Raw genomic sequence first — 14,451 nt, 5'->3', positions numbered from 1 at the left:
AGAATCTGAGATCAAGAGATGGTTGAAGGAAGGAACAAACCTTTCTGGAGGTCTACTTGCTCTTGTAGATCTTCGTGGAATAGGTTGAGGCTCCTCATTAGGTTGACGTTGTTGCACATTGTCACCGTTTGCAGTCCTTGAGTCTTCACCGTCCTCAAGCTCCATGTACTCATCACCTGTTTCTTTTGTTTGTTTTCTTTCCAAGTAATCTTTGTACATATTTTGTTCATTAAAAATTACATCCCTACTCCTTAAGATTTTACCATCTTCAGGATTCCATAGGCGATACCCAGAGTCTCCTTCTCCATTGCCAATGAAGAAACACTTTTTGGACTTTGCATCTAGCTTTGATATTAGGCTTCTATCTATGTGCATGAAAGCCTCACACCCAAACACTTTGAGAAATGCATAATTCACCGGTTTAACTGTCCATGCCTCTTCTGGAACTCCCCCATCCAATGTCGTTGAGGGTGACCGATTGATTAAGTACAGAGACGTACTTACAGCTTCTGCCCAAAGCTCAAGCGGTAGGCCTGCATGTAGCCGCATGCTTCGTGCTCGTTCCATGATTGTCCTGTTCATCCTTTCCGAAATCCCATTTTGTTGAGGTGTCCTTGGGGTTTTCCTTTGCCTCCGAATGCCATTGCTAGCACAAAAGCTTTCAAAAGCTTGGCTGCAATATTCGCCTCCATTGTCGGATCTGAGTCATTTAACCTTGGTACCTGTTTCATTCTCCACAAAGGCTTTCCACCTTTGAAATATGGAAAATACATCAGATTTATTCTTCATGACATAAACCCATGTTTTTCTAATCGCATCGTCTATAAATGTTACATAGTACAATGAGCCACCAAGTGATGGTGTACTTGCAGGACCCCAAACATCAGAATGAACCAACTCAAGTTTTTAATTTTTTCTTTCATTTCCTGATTTTTGAAATTTTACCCTCTTTTGTTTACCATAAACACAATCTTCACAGAACTCTAAGTCCACTTCTTTCAAACCTGGTAGAAGCTTCTTTGTTTCAAGGATTTGCATTCCTTTGGCACTCATATGCCCAAGTCGGTAGTGCCACACGGCACTGTCAACTTCTGTAGTTGCTGCACAAGCTGAAGGTTGTGTGCTAACAGTACACAAGTAAAGTGTACTGACTTTTTCTCCCTTAGAAACCACCAAAGATCCCTTTGAGATCTTCCACCGTTTGTTTCCGAATGCAATGTTGTGACCTTCATCGTCCAATTGTCCTGTAGAGATCAAATTTTTGCGAAGAGAAGGAACATGTCTAACATCTTTAAGCTTCCATTCATTTCCGTTAGTAGTTTTGACAAAAACTGTACCTTTGCCGACAATCTCACAAGCTTCATCATCTCCCAAGTATACATACCCAAAATTACCTTTGGTGTAGTCTTGGAAATGTTGCTTGTGTGGTGTCGCATGGAATGAAGCCCCGGAATCTACTATCCAGGAATTAAACACATTGTCTAATGAGAGAATTAGAGCATCTTGCTCTACTTTACCTGCCAATTGGCCTCCGATGTTGGCTTGTTGTCTTGAGACTCTGTCTCCTTCTTCTTCTTGGACCAGCAATCCTTCTTGACGTGGCCCTTCTTGCTGCAGTTCCAACATTCAAGAACTGACTTTGTGCGTGACTTGCTCCGCCTTGAGCGATCACGATCCTTTTGGTTTTTGAACCTCTCCTTAGGCCTTCCTCTTGTTTCCACTGATAGTGCAGCACTTGATGATTCTCCTGTGCTTCTCCTTCGCATTTCCTCGCTTAGGAGAACACCCACAACATCATCAAACTTAAGAGTATTTGTGCCAGAGATAGAATTACTTACAGCCATCACAAGGCTGTCCCAACTATCCGGTAGAGATGATAGTATAAGGAGAGCTCGCACTTCGTCATCGAAATTGATTTTCACTTATCGAAGTTGACTTATGTTTGTGTTAAAGTCATTTAGGTGTTCTGCAACTGAACTATTCTCTGCCATCTTTAGATTGAACAAGCGCTTCATAAGAAATACCTTATTGGATGCCGATGGTTTCTCGTAGAAGTCGCCAAGTGACTTCATCAAGTCCTCCGTGGTCTTCATCTCCGAAACATTGAAGGCCACCGTTGACGCCAAGCTTAACCGGATTGTTCCCAATGCCTTTCGATCAAGGACAATCCATGCTTCATCTGCCATTGTTGTGGGCTTCTTCGCAAGACCGCCTAGTGGCAAATAGAGGTCCTTCTGGTAGAGATAGTCTTCAATCTGCATCTTCCAATGTTGGTAGTTTTTGCCGTTGAACTTCTCAATCTTGAGCTTCCCTTCCTCCGCCATAAATCCCACTCAATTCAAGGAATCCTTTCCTTGAGATAATTTAGCTACGAGCAAACCTTGCTCTGATACCAGTTGTTAGAAAATAAGACGTAGCTAAATAGATAATTAAGTAGATTACTTAATGGAGAGAGACAGATTTACATACACGAGATTATAGAGTAGAGAGAGAGAGAGAGAGAGTACACACGATATACGTGGTTCACCCAATGTGGGCTACGTCCACGGGAAAGCAGCCACTCAATGGCTTTAGTACTTCAAAACAAGTTTACAAAGGGATTATACCCTTAATGGAGCTCCCGCCTTGCTTCACTCTCACCACCTCACACTCACCTTGTTGCATCAACTTCACACTATGAAATGTGTGTAGAAATGGCCTCCTTTTATAGGCCAAAAGGGTTGCCCTCTCTTATGAGAGACAGCCATGTGTAGCCGCCCTTGTGCGAATAAGTCCAAATCGGACCCTCCAATCTGCCCATGTGTGGCCGCCCTTGAGGAGACAAGTCCGCTTTTGAATTCGGCCACCGGCCATTGACTTCCGACCACCGGCGAACTGACCGGTTGTTTTCCGACCACTTTCCGGCCGTCGTCCGGCCATAATATTCCGGGGAAAAGGAATATCCCGGAGAAAAAAAAAGTCTCGGGGCCTCCGCCCCCGAGGCCTCTAAAGTTGCCCTTGATTCTTGTCCATGAAAATTTTGGTTTCCGATGAGTGATTTTCCTTCACGCACGATGGCTTCCCCTCATAATGGGGGCCTTACAAATGTGCGCTTTTACCACAGAAAATTACAAGGGTAAATCAGGCTCCATACTTAACAGGTAGACCTTCAAACATGTATGACGATCAGTGGCAGGAGCTAGAGGAGATGGCACTATCTACACTCTCTTTGCACCTTGCGGAATCTGTATATGCTCTTGTTATGTATGAGACTACTTTGAGAGCACTTTGGCGCAGATTACATGATATGTATGATAGATATGAGTCATCACGGACTCGTGTGAGACATGTACATTCACAAGCACGCCGACTGGTGATATGTTGGTATTGTGGTCATTCTGGACACGTTAGACGGCGCTGTTTTTGTCGTATGCGACATCGTAGGAGACATGGAAGTCTCAGAGATGTATGTAGTGATGCCATAGACTCAGTTGCTTTGACAGTTGAGGCAGATGTAGTGTCGGAGTATACTAGTGACGGGGATGTCACTTTTACCTCGAGCTATGCATGAGATGCTATACATGTGGATAGTGCACTCCCTTCGTAGTGGTTGCTAGACGCAGATGCTATGTTTCATGTCACGCCGCATCGTGAATGGTTTTGTAGCTATTCTAGCGGGATGCTTGGCAGTGTACATTTGATCGATGGACCGGTGCATGCGATAGCAAGTGCAGGAGATGTGAGACTGTCATTATCGAGTGGTGCATCTTACTTGTTACGACATGTGCACTATGTACCAGATTTGACAGTGAATTTGATCTCGATTGGTCAGCTTAGAGATTGTGGATGTCAGATTTCGCTACGAGAGCGAGATTTTGTGATGCATTTGGGTTCTCTAGTGATTGCGAGAGGTGCCAGGAGTGGTACAGGTTACCCGTTGCATGTGGATCACATGAGAGACGGTGTTGTCTCTGTGATCATGCAGCCAAGTAGAGAGCGAGAGAGCAGGCGAGTCTCTTTTGCTTGTGGGTTGCAAGATGCTTTGCATGGAGTGCAGAGCAGTGACCTTGTTGTGCAGGTTGCGTCTACGGATGCACAGGTAGAGTGGGACAGCTCTAGTGAGTCACAACAGGATGAGTCATCAGAGGTGATGACAGAGATGACTCACATGGATGCTGAGATGTCGGCTATTGTGGAGTCATTTCTTGATATGCTTATGCCAGAGCTTAATGCAGATTCAGGACAGATGGATACTCTTGGTACACATGTGATATGTGGTGGGCACAAGGAGTCACTCCAGAGATCAGAGTCAGAGTGCCATGGTCTCTATGATAGGGGACAGGATTGCCATGAGTTGAGTTCTGAGTTGGAGGTGGCAGAGGTTGCCAGGGTTGCATCAACGTTCGGTGTCCTCATGTACGAGATGTTGATCTCGAGGCCCGACATAGCAGCTACAGTGGGAGCATTTGCAGTAGATTTGATTAGTTGTTCGATGACTGATCTCGGCATAGAGCATAGGGGAGGTTTGCAGGTATTGGACCGATACTTGTAGGAGTGCATGAGCTCTTGTAGACTATTTGCAGAGCTTGGAGCTAGCTCTGTGTGGCTTCCGCAACGGGATGTTTGTCTATCAGTAGAGCCGGATGCACTAGCTCATCGAGAGTCAGTGGGCATAGGTTGAGAGAATATCTCACCTTCTATTAGTTGTACACTAGTAGATCTTGCTTAAAGGCACATTGGCCTTTAAGTGGGAGGTTGTTGGGGTTAAGGCCTATGTGCCTTGACCGATCGCCCAGGTCATGGGCTCCTGCCCACTATTACCCTATACTTATAGTGAGTATACAGTATAGGGGGAGCTGCCACTTCACAGTCTCCCCACCCACATCGTGTGTGTTTCTCCTTCTCTCTCTCTCACTCTCCGTCTGTGGTGCTCCCCGATCCCCTTCACATAATATACCACAAGGAATATTCTGATGACAATGCAAAGTTCCCTCTGTTTGCAATGAAAGCTATTACAAGATTGTGTGGTGGGCACCCCCTCCCACTAAACGCAGAAAGAGTAATTCTGATTGAAAAACAGTTTGCTCTACGTGTATTTGGTATTGGGTATGGGTGCCAGGCACTCAGAGCCCCATATTTCATGTCCTACACAACTCAGGCTCTGGCTGCAGGGGTTGAAGACCCGGAAAGCTTAGATCCATACAATAAGCGGTTGTTTCTGAGGGAAAGAAGACGCATGATGCCCGTAGGGATGCTGCCATCAACAGAGGAACGAGCTCGTCTACAGAGCTTGCACATCGAAGAGGTACAAAGTGAGGAGGAAGGAGGTGCATCGAAGAGGATAAAAACAACGGCCTCAGGTCCATCTTCTCCCGCTCTTGACTCGTGACCGGCGCCACCTCGCATGGCGCTCGGCCGCATTTGAAGCTCCCCAAGCCATCTGTTTCTTCTCTTTGCGGATGTGTTGTAAAGACCGTGTAATTTCTGAACTCTTAAGAAGTTCCTTCTGCCTTGCTCTATGAATTAGTCGTCTATAAGTCCATTGGTGTAACTCTAATAGGCTATTGGCCTTTTCTTTTCCTCCCCCATGCCGAGTGTGCTTAAAATAACCTGTTCTTGCCATGTAGTGGATTTTTTCCATGCCTTGTGTGGACCATATTGATAGTGACCCGTATGTCTTGGCAAAATATGGACCATGGTTGAACAGTATGTGCTGCATTGAAATAAAACAAAATGGTCAGTTGAGTACAATTTAAAATTTTGTTTTGTATACGTAGAATGCCAACCTACCATGTAATGTGTGATATGTTTCCCACCCCACCCTGTAAGGTAAGCCTTTTTCCAATCCAGCAAGGCTGCTTGAAATGATATGAGCTTACTTTGGTCCCAAGAATGTTGCTCAAGGTAGTGGAAAATTTTATCTAGTGATTTCCACATGTTCGCTTTGTGATTCTGGATTGCCCCACCACCAGCATTGTCTTTAACCACTTTATGTAACTGTTTCCATTTGTTGAACAGGATTCTCCTTTCTTCTCTATCTGAATCTTTGAGGCTAAACCCAAGAAACCTTCTTGCCTTCACTCCGCCTATCAATGCTTTCCTTGGTACCTTGTACCGACTTTGAGACATCTTAGGGTCCTCTTCGATTTTGACATTGCCTCCATGCAAACAATTGTCTGAGAGCACTCCCTGTAATGCTTTGATCACTCTTTTCGACTCACTCTCTGGCTTTAATGTCCATGCAAAACATATGTACAAATGAACCACCTTCTCAATTATTTGACAGAGTGCATGAAGTGTACAAACGTCAACTCTACTCAGAGGAATATCAAGCACTGGTTTAAAAGTTTTATCTTGAAGATGTCTGTTGGGAGCTCTAATCCATTGCACACTCTCAAGTGATTGTGCATCAGCCATGCAATATAAGCATGGATTTTCCACAGCTGCTCCGTGTGTTATGTTGTACATACACTTAAGAGTCTTTAAGTCACCTGCCATGTGCCATTCCACTGTGTAGTCGCCAAATCCTTCCACTGAAAGAACGGCTCGTTTCTTTGTTCACTGATGATAGAAGGAATTTGGGTTTGACTAAAAACCCAATCGAGGATTTCAAAATTTTCCTTATCAACCTGCAGTGAAGAATGAAAACACAAAATCAACAACCAAATAATCAATATTTTTGTTATCAGAGATTGACCGAAGTATACCTAAAATGATCCCAGAGATAGAATGTTGTTTTCTGATTGCACGCTGAAGTATCGTGGATCCTCTTTCGTTATTGATGGATCCAGAGCTCTGTTCATGAGGGTAATGGTGACTCTCTCCAACTTCTTGTTCTTCAGGACCTCGCACTCGTCGAGCTTCAAAACAAACTTGAGAACCCCACCGCACTCGTCTCGACTGATGTCAAAGAAGTGAACTGCATACCTTTGCAATGCTTCAAGATCAACGAAGAGGTTGTTGTGCTTGTTAAACTGTACCTCTCTGCCGCCCTTGCCTGAGAACGTTGCTTCAATATGGAATGGTGACCCAAGTTTCTCAAACACCTCATCGTTTACGTGCCGGCGAGCAGCCTTTACATGTGATGGCTTTGGCAGCAATGATCCTCTCTGTATTTTATTTTGAGATTTTTTAGCTAATGCTTTGAAGAGTGCCCTGTATCCCATCTACGAGATGCCACTCTCATCAAGTATTGCTTGCACTTCCATTGTTCCAGCTGATTTTCGTTCACGAAGGAGGTAAGTAGCCTCCCTTTCAACTTATGAAATTTTTTCTGAGTTATCATCTATTCAACTACTTCTTTTGGAACTAGACGGCTGTAATGCACTCCGACATTAAAGCCTGCACCGTTCGAGTTTGGATGCAGTAAAGACCTGCCAAAAAAGCACAATGCGTTATGATCATGTATAGGAAAGTAAGTGTATCCACTTCTTAATAAAGCACATTGAAGAAACAAACTTCGAGTTACCTTAAAGTTCGTATTCGTTTTTTCAGGCCACCACTACCAACCTTCATGTTCTCAAGGTTGCACAGATCTCGTTTTCTTTTCCGACTACCAAGCACGGTGTCTTTCTCTCGCAAACTTGTGATCTTCTTCTCAAGGACTTGGATTGTCTCTTTGTTTGATGAAATCTTTTGAGAGCATGCTTCATTAAGTTTCTTCAGCTGCATGTTCTCCATTGCCAGGAAGTTTCTTTGCCTTTCCGCATTCAATCCTCTCATTTCCAAATGTTCGGTGTATCCCAATAACCCATCCTTGCCATCGCCTGTGATATGTAAGAGGTTAGTGATATTAGCAAAGGGAGGTGGCGCATTTGTCATAGGATCCTTTGGATAAATAGACCCATCGGTCCACAAATCCAAATGATGTTCCTTGTTTGTCCTTCTAAGTTCTTTCTCCCGTTGAGATAATAAAAACTCCCTCCTACGTTTCTGCAACGGTGCGTACTCTTGCAATACATCAACATGAAGATGATGTGTGTTCTTTCTTTGGGTAAGTGTTAAAGATGAAGGGGCCGACGATTGTAAGTTCAAATTATTGTTTTCATCAGGAAAAGATGCGTTCTCCATTCCTAGAGTTAATAGAGAAGAAGACGGAGAAATATCTCAGGTTTTGGGAGGGAAAGCCATATTCTCAAGTTTAGAGTTGATAGAGTTCGTGTGGCTTATGTTTCTGGAGGGAACGCTTGTAAGTTGGCATTTCAAATAATTTGTCATATGATTAGTTGGATTCCTGACAAGAGAACGAAGGATAAGAATGATAAAGACGGCGGCTACCTACCAAAGAATGTCATTTTGGCTTTTTGTTGCGCAGAAAAGTATCACATAAAATGCACAAGTTAACATTTTCATTTTCTCTCTCTAAGCCGACGTGGCACTTCTTACAGGGCCCAAAAGTGAGTCCAACTTTTTCCTAATGTGTCTTTAGTTACCTCGCCGCATGTTTTGCAATTGCCAACCAGGTCCAAGGCTTTCCTAGTGACTTGTTCAAATGTGGTGCAAGCTCTCGATGTATTTCTTGAAATGAAGTGAAGCTTCCTTCACCTTTTCATTTCTTTCTGCTTGAAGGCATAAATTTGAGAAACTGTGTTATACTTGATTCTCCTCTTAGAGAATTCCTCCGCAAACTCTCGTAAAAGCTAATCAATGTTAAAGAAATCTCTACTATTTAGTGGCTAAAACCAAGTCAATTCCATTCCCTCCAGTGTCAAACCAAATCCCTCGTATTATGTGTTGAAATCCACTACTTCCTCTGCTCTTAAGATTTTCTTAAAAATACAAACATGAGCATATGGATCTTCTGATCCATCGTACTGCTTTGGCATGCACTTAGCCACTTGAGAAGGTCGCATTCTTTGAGTTTCTTCTACCATCCTCATCATTCTAGGTTCTCCCACCATTATATCTCTCGTCTTGTCTCCACTGATATGTGATCTAGAAGAGGTTTGACCAGTCACTCTTCCTTTCGATCTTACATCCCGACTTTCGAGTCTGATCTCCGGCATCCTCGTGCTAAAAATTGTGCCTGCAATGTCACTACCTCAATGTGTAGACATAGGTACCCGAGAATCTAAGGATCCCATCGGCCTTGGTACAGAAAGATGCAATCGACTAAATGAGTCTTCCATATGAGATTTCAGAGGACTCACTCTCATAGGTTTTGTGGTTTCTGAGATTGTAGCTATATGCACGCTAGGGGTGACCTAAAGATGGAGTGGACCCCCAAAATATGTATATCCCTTGAGCTCATTACGGCTCAATGTCAAATATTTTTGACCATACTTGTCTAGCATGATTATTTGTGTATCTCTCTCAACCTCAAATGAAAACACGTACAAATATTTCTACTCAGTTAACTCCCTCACATGGGGCTCCTCACACCTATAGTAGAGAATTTTCTCTCCGTTATCATACTTATATAAGCCCACATGTGTGTTGTCGGTGTTGAAACGTGTAGCCACATTTACTCATGTAAGCTTGATATTTGGAACATCAAGCTTTGATGGCTTCTCTTCAGGCTCTACGTAAACGTTTTCTTTGGTGCCTATTAATCTCCACTTGTCCACAATAAAAGGATTAAGCACAACGATATACTCTTCATTGAAATATCAATTGCCACTATAATTTACGGACACTAGTGCTAGAGGCTCACATCCCTAACAGGTGTTAAGTACAAGAAACATGCAATGCATGAGAAAGAGAAGACATTAGACTGCACATTAAATCACAAAACTGCAAAGCATATGAATAATAAACACCATGATTGAGAGAAAGAAGATACTGCTTCACTATGTATTCATCATCATCGTCAGACTACATGCCCAAAACAACATTACGACTTCAAGAAGACTGCAAGCTGCTCGCTGGTTACATCCAAAAACTGCTACACACCATAAGACAATTCAAATATTCCAACTATCTAAGCATTAGACACGTGTAAACATTCCCCTAAGGTTTCAAACTAAGACCTTAGTTACATTCCAATAAGATAAGTACCCTGACACATCAGGCACTAACACCTAGCACACTCGGTGGACAATATTTATCAAACATTGTGAGAACCCATCCCTTGATTAGAAATATCAACATCAATATGATCTTTAACTTCAGCAAGCTACTACTTTGTACTCTCTCCTTCAATTACAGTTGCCTTGCCATCTCCACCAAGTCCTGCATCCACTTCAGCTTCAGTTGCTTCCTTTGTTACCTTTGGATTCTCATTACTATGTATATCCTCAACAATAATCGGTACTAGATCTTTACGCTATTGTTGTCCACCTGCATCATCTATCTCTTCATGTACAACTTTAATTGTAACCGCATCTTCAGTTGACTGTACATGTACTTTAGTTTCAGTTTTACTTAACATTACAATATCACCCTAAGCATGCAAATGTTCAGATTGATGATGTTTCTACTGGTCCAACTGCTTCTACAATTGCTCATACTGTTGTTTCACTTCATCATATTGCCTTTGCACAAACAAGTTCAATTGCTTCTGCAATTGCTCATACTACTGTTTCACTTCATTATATTGCCTTTGCACAAACAAGTTCTCCTCCTTTGTTTCTTTTGCTGCAAAGATTTGATATGGCTTACTGGACAACATCATGACTTTAATTTTCTCCTGAAAACCTTTTATATAGTCCCTGAATTCGGTCTTCATTTTCTCCACATTACCTGAATTGAGATACCTTCTACAAAGTAGAAAGAAAAGCGCTAATGGACAAACGGACTTCCGAGTCACAATGACAAGGTGAAACCATTTCGGGCCAAGCAAGTAAGATGGTCATTGGCACATTGCATTGCAAGTAATTCCCAACTATTTTTAAAAGAATGCTTGTAATAGGCAGAAATAACAAACTCTGGTGCATAGGTGTGCACAAAATAGTCCTGATTCACTTCTACAAGCACACTCACACCACATGCCTCACGCACAGTTACCTTTGCTACATTCAAAACATAGGTGTCACGCGGCTCATGATGCTTGCTAAAGTTAAACAACTTACCCTGAAAAGTCATTTAAAGATCCTCCTGATCCTACAAGAATGAACACAACAAAAGACACAAAAAGAAACAAATATAAGCCCCCCTGGCCAATATTGATGATGCCCACACTATATACACAACTATGTACATGGCTTATTACTCATGCTGCTTTTCCCAGAGCTAAATGAATACAAGCATGCCGTATATTTACAATAATTCACAAATAGCATGAAGCACGGATTCAGTTCAGACGATAATGATGGCATTGCACAAGCTGCTTTGATTGTTCACCCCCTCATTGTTATTTACAGTTCTTAACACGTGGAATGCAGATCGGCTTGACTCTCCCCTTGATGACTCAGGAGCGAGAACGGTATGCTCACTTATAGCCCAGGCGTTGCCATTACTGGGCTTCGACAACTCCCATGATGCACTCTTCTCTCCCCTAATTGTGGGAGTCAGTGGTGTTGGCCTCACAACCTTGGATTCTCTATTTGGAAGCTGGGAGAATTTGGGAAACTCCTGCATCCCAGGCCACGTGTAATGGAAAAACAAGGCAGGATCCAAAGAGAGCGGATATCTCCAGTCTGGAAACTGCAGATAAGCTGAGGAATGTAAAGGCTGTCTAAATTCAACAGAAGGCATGCCAGGTTTCCTTAGAAGATCATGGTTAGCATCGCTACTGACTCGCACTGTCATGGAGGTGGACGGTGTGTCCGCTTCATCTGCCAATGACGCCTCCCTAGTTGAATTGATGCCTTTCATAGGCTCCGATTCAAGAGGTAGGTTAGTTTCCGGCACTGCATTGTCCTCGACCTGCAGTGCATATACAAGGTCAATAGGTGAGCAACATCAAACAAAAATACACAGGTGGTTCCCTTCCTGCCTCCAAAAATTTAATTAGCAGCAATTTTGTCCACATTAACCCAAGAAACAACTTGCATTCTGCTGTGGATACATATCGAATTCTCTGATCCTGTGATTGGCAACCAGTTACATTACAAAAGAAATCAGCCCCCCCCCACCCCGAGTTTAATCACTTTAAATGATTGAGCAGCTGATGCTCTCACCTCTCTACAAGCGCATGCATGTTCGTATCCAGCCTATTGAGTTGCTCAACCTTTTCTCAGAATGAGCACATTGTTGACTGAGCATTTCAGGCATTCGTGCATGGCAACATTTGGAAAAAAATCCAAGTGTGGAAAGGTGACCTGCTAACTGGTCCAGCAGGTCACCTTCCTTGCCATGTGGCAGACTCTTAAGGATGCTACATCCGTCAAGGTCCAGGGTCGTGGGGCAGGGGATCTCGGCCACTCATCTACTGTCCATTACTGACAGTAATTTCAGCATGGGCCGTCAGATGTGAGACAAATCAGCACGCGTAATCACTCATGGCAATGATTGGCAATCATTTTATGACACCTCAGCATGCGGAAAAATGGCTGCCTGTACTTGCGCTGCAGGACTGCACATGCTCATCGTCAGAGTCAGTGCTTGGCCCCCCTCCCCTAGACCTTGACGGCCGGGAAAGGTCTTTTACTGACCTTTCCCTCGTAAAAACTGCTCCCGCCATGGCTCCCGGCTCCCCGCCGGTCGCCATGGGGTCGCACTTTTTACGGGGAAAGGTCAGTAAAAGACCTTTCCCTACCCCTTAAGAGTCGAATACTTAGCCACAGACTGTCTGCTGCCTGTGCAAGTGAATTCCTGGTTATGTCTAATCATAAATGCAAATGCTCCAAACAGACACATTACTATTTCATGCTAGTGCAGAAAACTTCAACGATTCAAAAGCGAAACCATAAAAACAGAGCTCTCACCACATCAGGAGCCATATCAAACAAGCTAGAGCGCCGCCTTCTCTTGTTTAGATTGCTCTGTCTCAAAAAATACTTTTGAGCATGGCTTGCTACTTGTGTGGGGGTCCTTGTCTTCACAAAGTGTTTGGAGATTCCCCTCCAATCACCCTTTCCAAGTTTATGAAGTGCGTGCAAGAACAGCTTGTGTTCCTCCTCACTCCAAGGTACTCCTGTTCAAAGCACACACTCAACAAAACCCATAATCTTTACATGGAAAAAAATTCTGTGCCTTGCAAAACCATACTTGAAAATCAAGAAAACAAGCGCCACTAGACCCACTCTTCACCATGCTATGTTTGCAATTGAGATCATTCAACACAAAGGCGTATCAGCCATGCAGGTGCAAAGCGTCATGATCGACAGAATCCAACATTGTTTGCACTCCCAATGCCTCCTTTGTGAGGGCTAATGTTGAGCAATGATTATCGTTGTTAGAAGCACCGTGTTCTTTTGTGGGGAATATCCATGAGCAAGCATTCATGTACATTGTAAAAGCAGCTGCATAGGCTGGCTTGAAAACAATGAAGACGAGAGAGAATCACACCAGAGCTCTTGAGAGCTCTCCCCCCACCTCAAGAAAATACACAAAACTGTGCAGCTTCCGTCCAGAACAAGACCACCATCTTTCAGGTGCAGAGTTACAAGGGGCATTGCACTGCCCCAGAAGCACACAAGCTCACAAACTTGGTCATTCTGTAAAGGCAAAGAAACCTTTCAAAGAGAAGAAACGGAAGATGGGAAGGGCATACCTTTCTTTCTCTGACGTGAGGTGTGGGGAAGGTCTTCGGAAGCATAACCATCTTGCCTTGCAGCAGAGAAGGGGGAGAGGGAGGGGGAGGGGGAGGCGGTGGTTTCGATGAGATTGCCTGTGCTGGCACTCTTGCGCAAGGAGGATCCACAGGCGCTGGATATACGCACCCCGAAGAGCTTCACGCCTCCTCTCTCTGGGCAAGTCCTGGAGTTGTGGCCATTGCCTCCACAATGCGAGCATTTCCTACAAGCGGCCATGGAAGTAGTAGTGACTCGTGAGGCCGTCGTATGGTGTGGGCCGTGGCTATGGCGATCTCTGCAAAGCGTTCAATTTTAGTATAGGGAAGTCATTGGTTCCCATGCTCTTGGGGGCTGCTTCCACACCAGACACCTCATCAACTTGCCACGTTGCCTGGGCCTTGATGTCCTTGTTGAATTAAAGGCCGTGTCACACAGAGGTGCTCTCAAACGCATCCGGACTCTAGGGAGAACCACCCTCTTGAAAGTTTTCCAAGTCTCGGGGTTGTTCCTACGACAATAAAGTTTTATTACACAATCATGGTAATAAAACTTCTCTTCTTCTTCTTGCCTAAGGGCAAGTGAAAATGGTCGACTCTCCAACTTCACTCACTAAGCTTTGAATGAGCAGTTTAACATCAGAAGGACAATCCCAAGATACATCAAGGATCTACGCTTCGCATTTTGAACTCAAGTTTTGTTATTCAAGAGGGAACTTAAGTTCTGTTACTCAGGAGGGAAATGGAATAGCCAATCTACCACATTTGGGTGGTAAAAAGTTTATATCTCTCTCTCTCTCTCTCTCTCTCTCTCTCTCTCTCTCTCTCTCTCTCTCTCTCTCTCTCTCTCTCTCTCTCTC

The 14,451-nt window shown here is 43.8% G+C and overlaps 1 protein-coding gene across 1 annotated transcript; it reads right to left on the bottom strand.

Annotated features, from left to right (window-relative positions):
• Positions 1-11,052: 11,052 nt before the first annotated feature.
• Positions 11,053-13,941, bottom strand: LOC147466193 (uncharacterized). The gene is made up of 3 exons (XM_086513444.1): positions 13,574-13,941; positions 12,786-12,994; positions 11,053-11,784 (listed from the first exon to the last, which is right to left on the bottom strand). The coding sequence occupies exons 1-3, from the start codon at positions 13,830-13,832 to the stop codon at positions 11,215-11,217; spliced, it is 1,038 nt and encodes a 345-aa protein (XP_086369570.1). The 5' UTR covers positions 13,833-13,941; the 3' UTR covers positions 11,053-11,214.
• Between the last annotated feature and the right edge of the window lie 510 nt (positions 13,942-14,451).

Source organism: Adiantum capillus-veneris, chromosome 1, assembly GCF_014529385.1.
Source record: "Adiantum capillus-veneris isolate H3 chromosome 1, ASM1452938v2, whole genome shotgun sequence".
Lineage (NCBI taxonomy): Eukaryota > Viridiplantae > Streptophyta > Polypodiopsida > Polypodiales > Pteridaceae > Adiantum > Adiantum capillus-veneris.
This window is presented reverse-complemented; position numbering and strand designations above follow the sequence as displayed.

What these genes read in the sequence shown, in the direction of transcription:
- LOC147466193 (XM_086513444.1), bottom strand. Translation starts at nt 13,832, where the DNA reads ATGGCCGCTTGTAGGAAATGCTCGCATTGTGGAGGCAATGGCCACAAC. An exon ending in CTCACGTCAGAGAAAGAAAG is followed by an intron (nt 12,995 to 13,573) that starts GTATGCCCTTCC and finishes TGCTTTGAACAG; the next exon opens with GAGTACCTTGGAGTGAGGAG. An exon ending in TTGATATGGCTCCTGATGTG is followed by an intron (nt 11,785 to 12,785) that starts GTGAGAGCTCTG and finishes TATGCACTGCAG; the next exon opens with GTCGAGGACAATGCAGTGCC.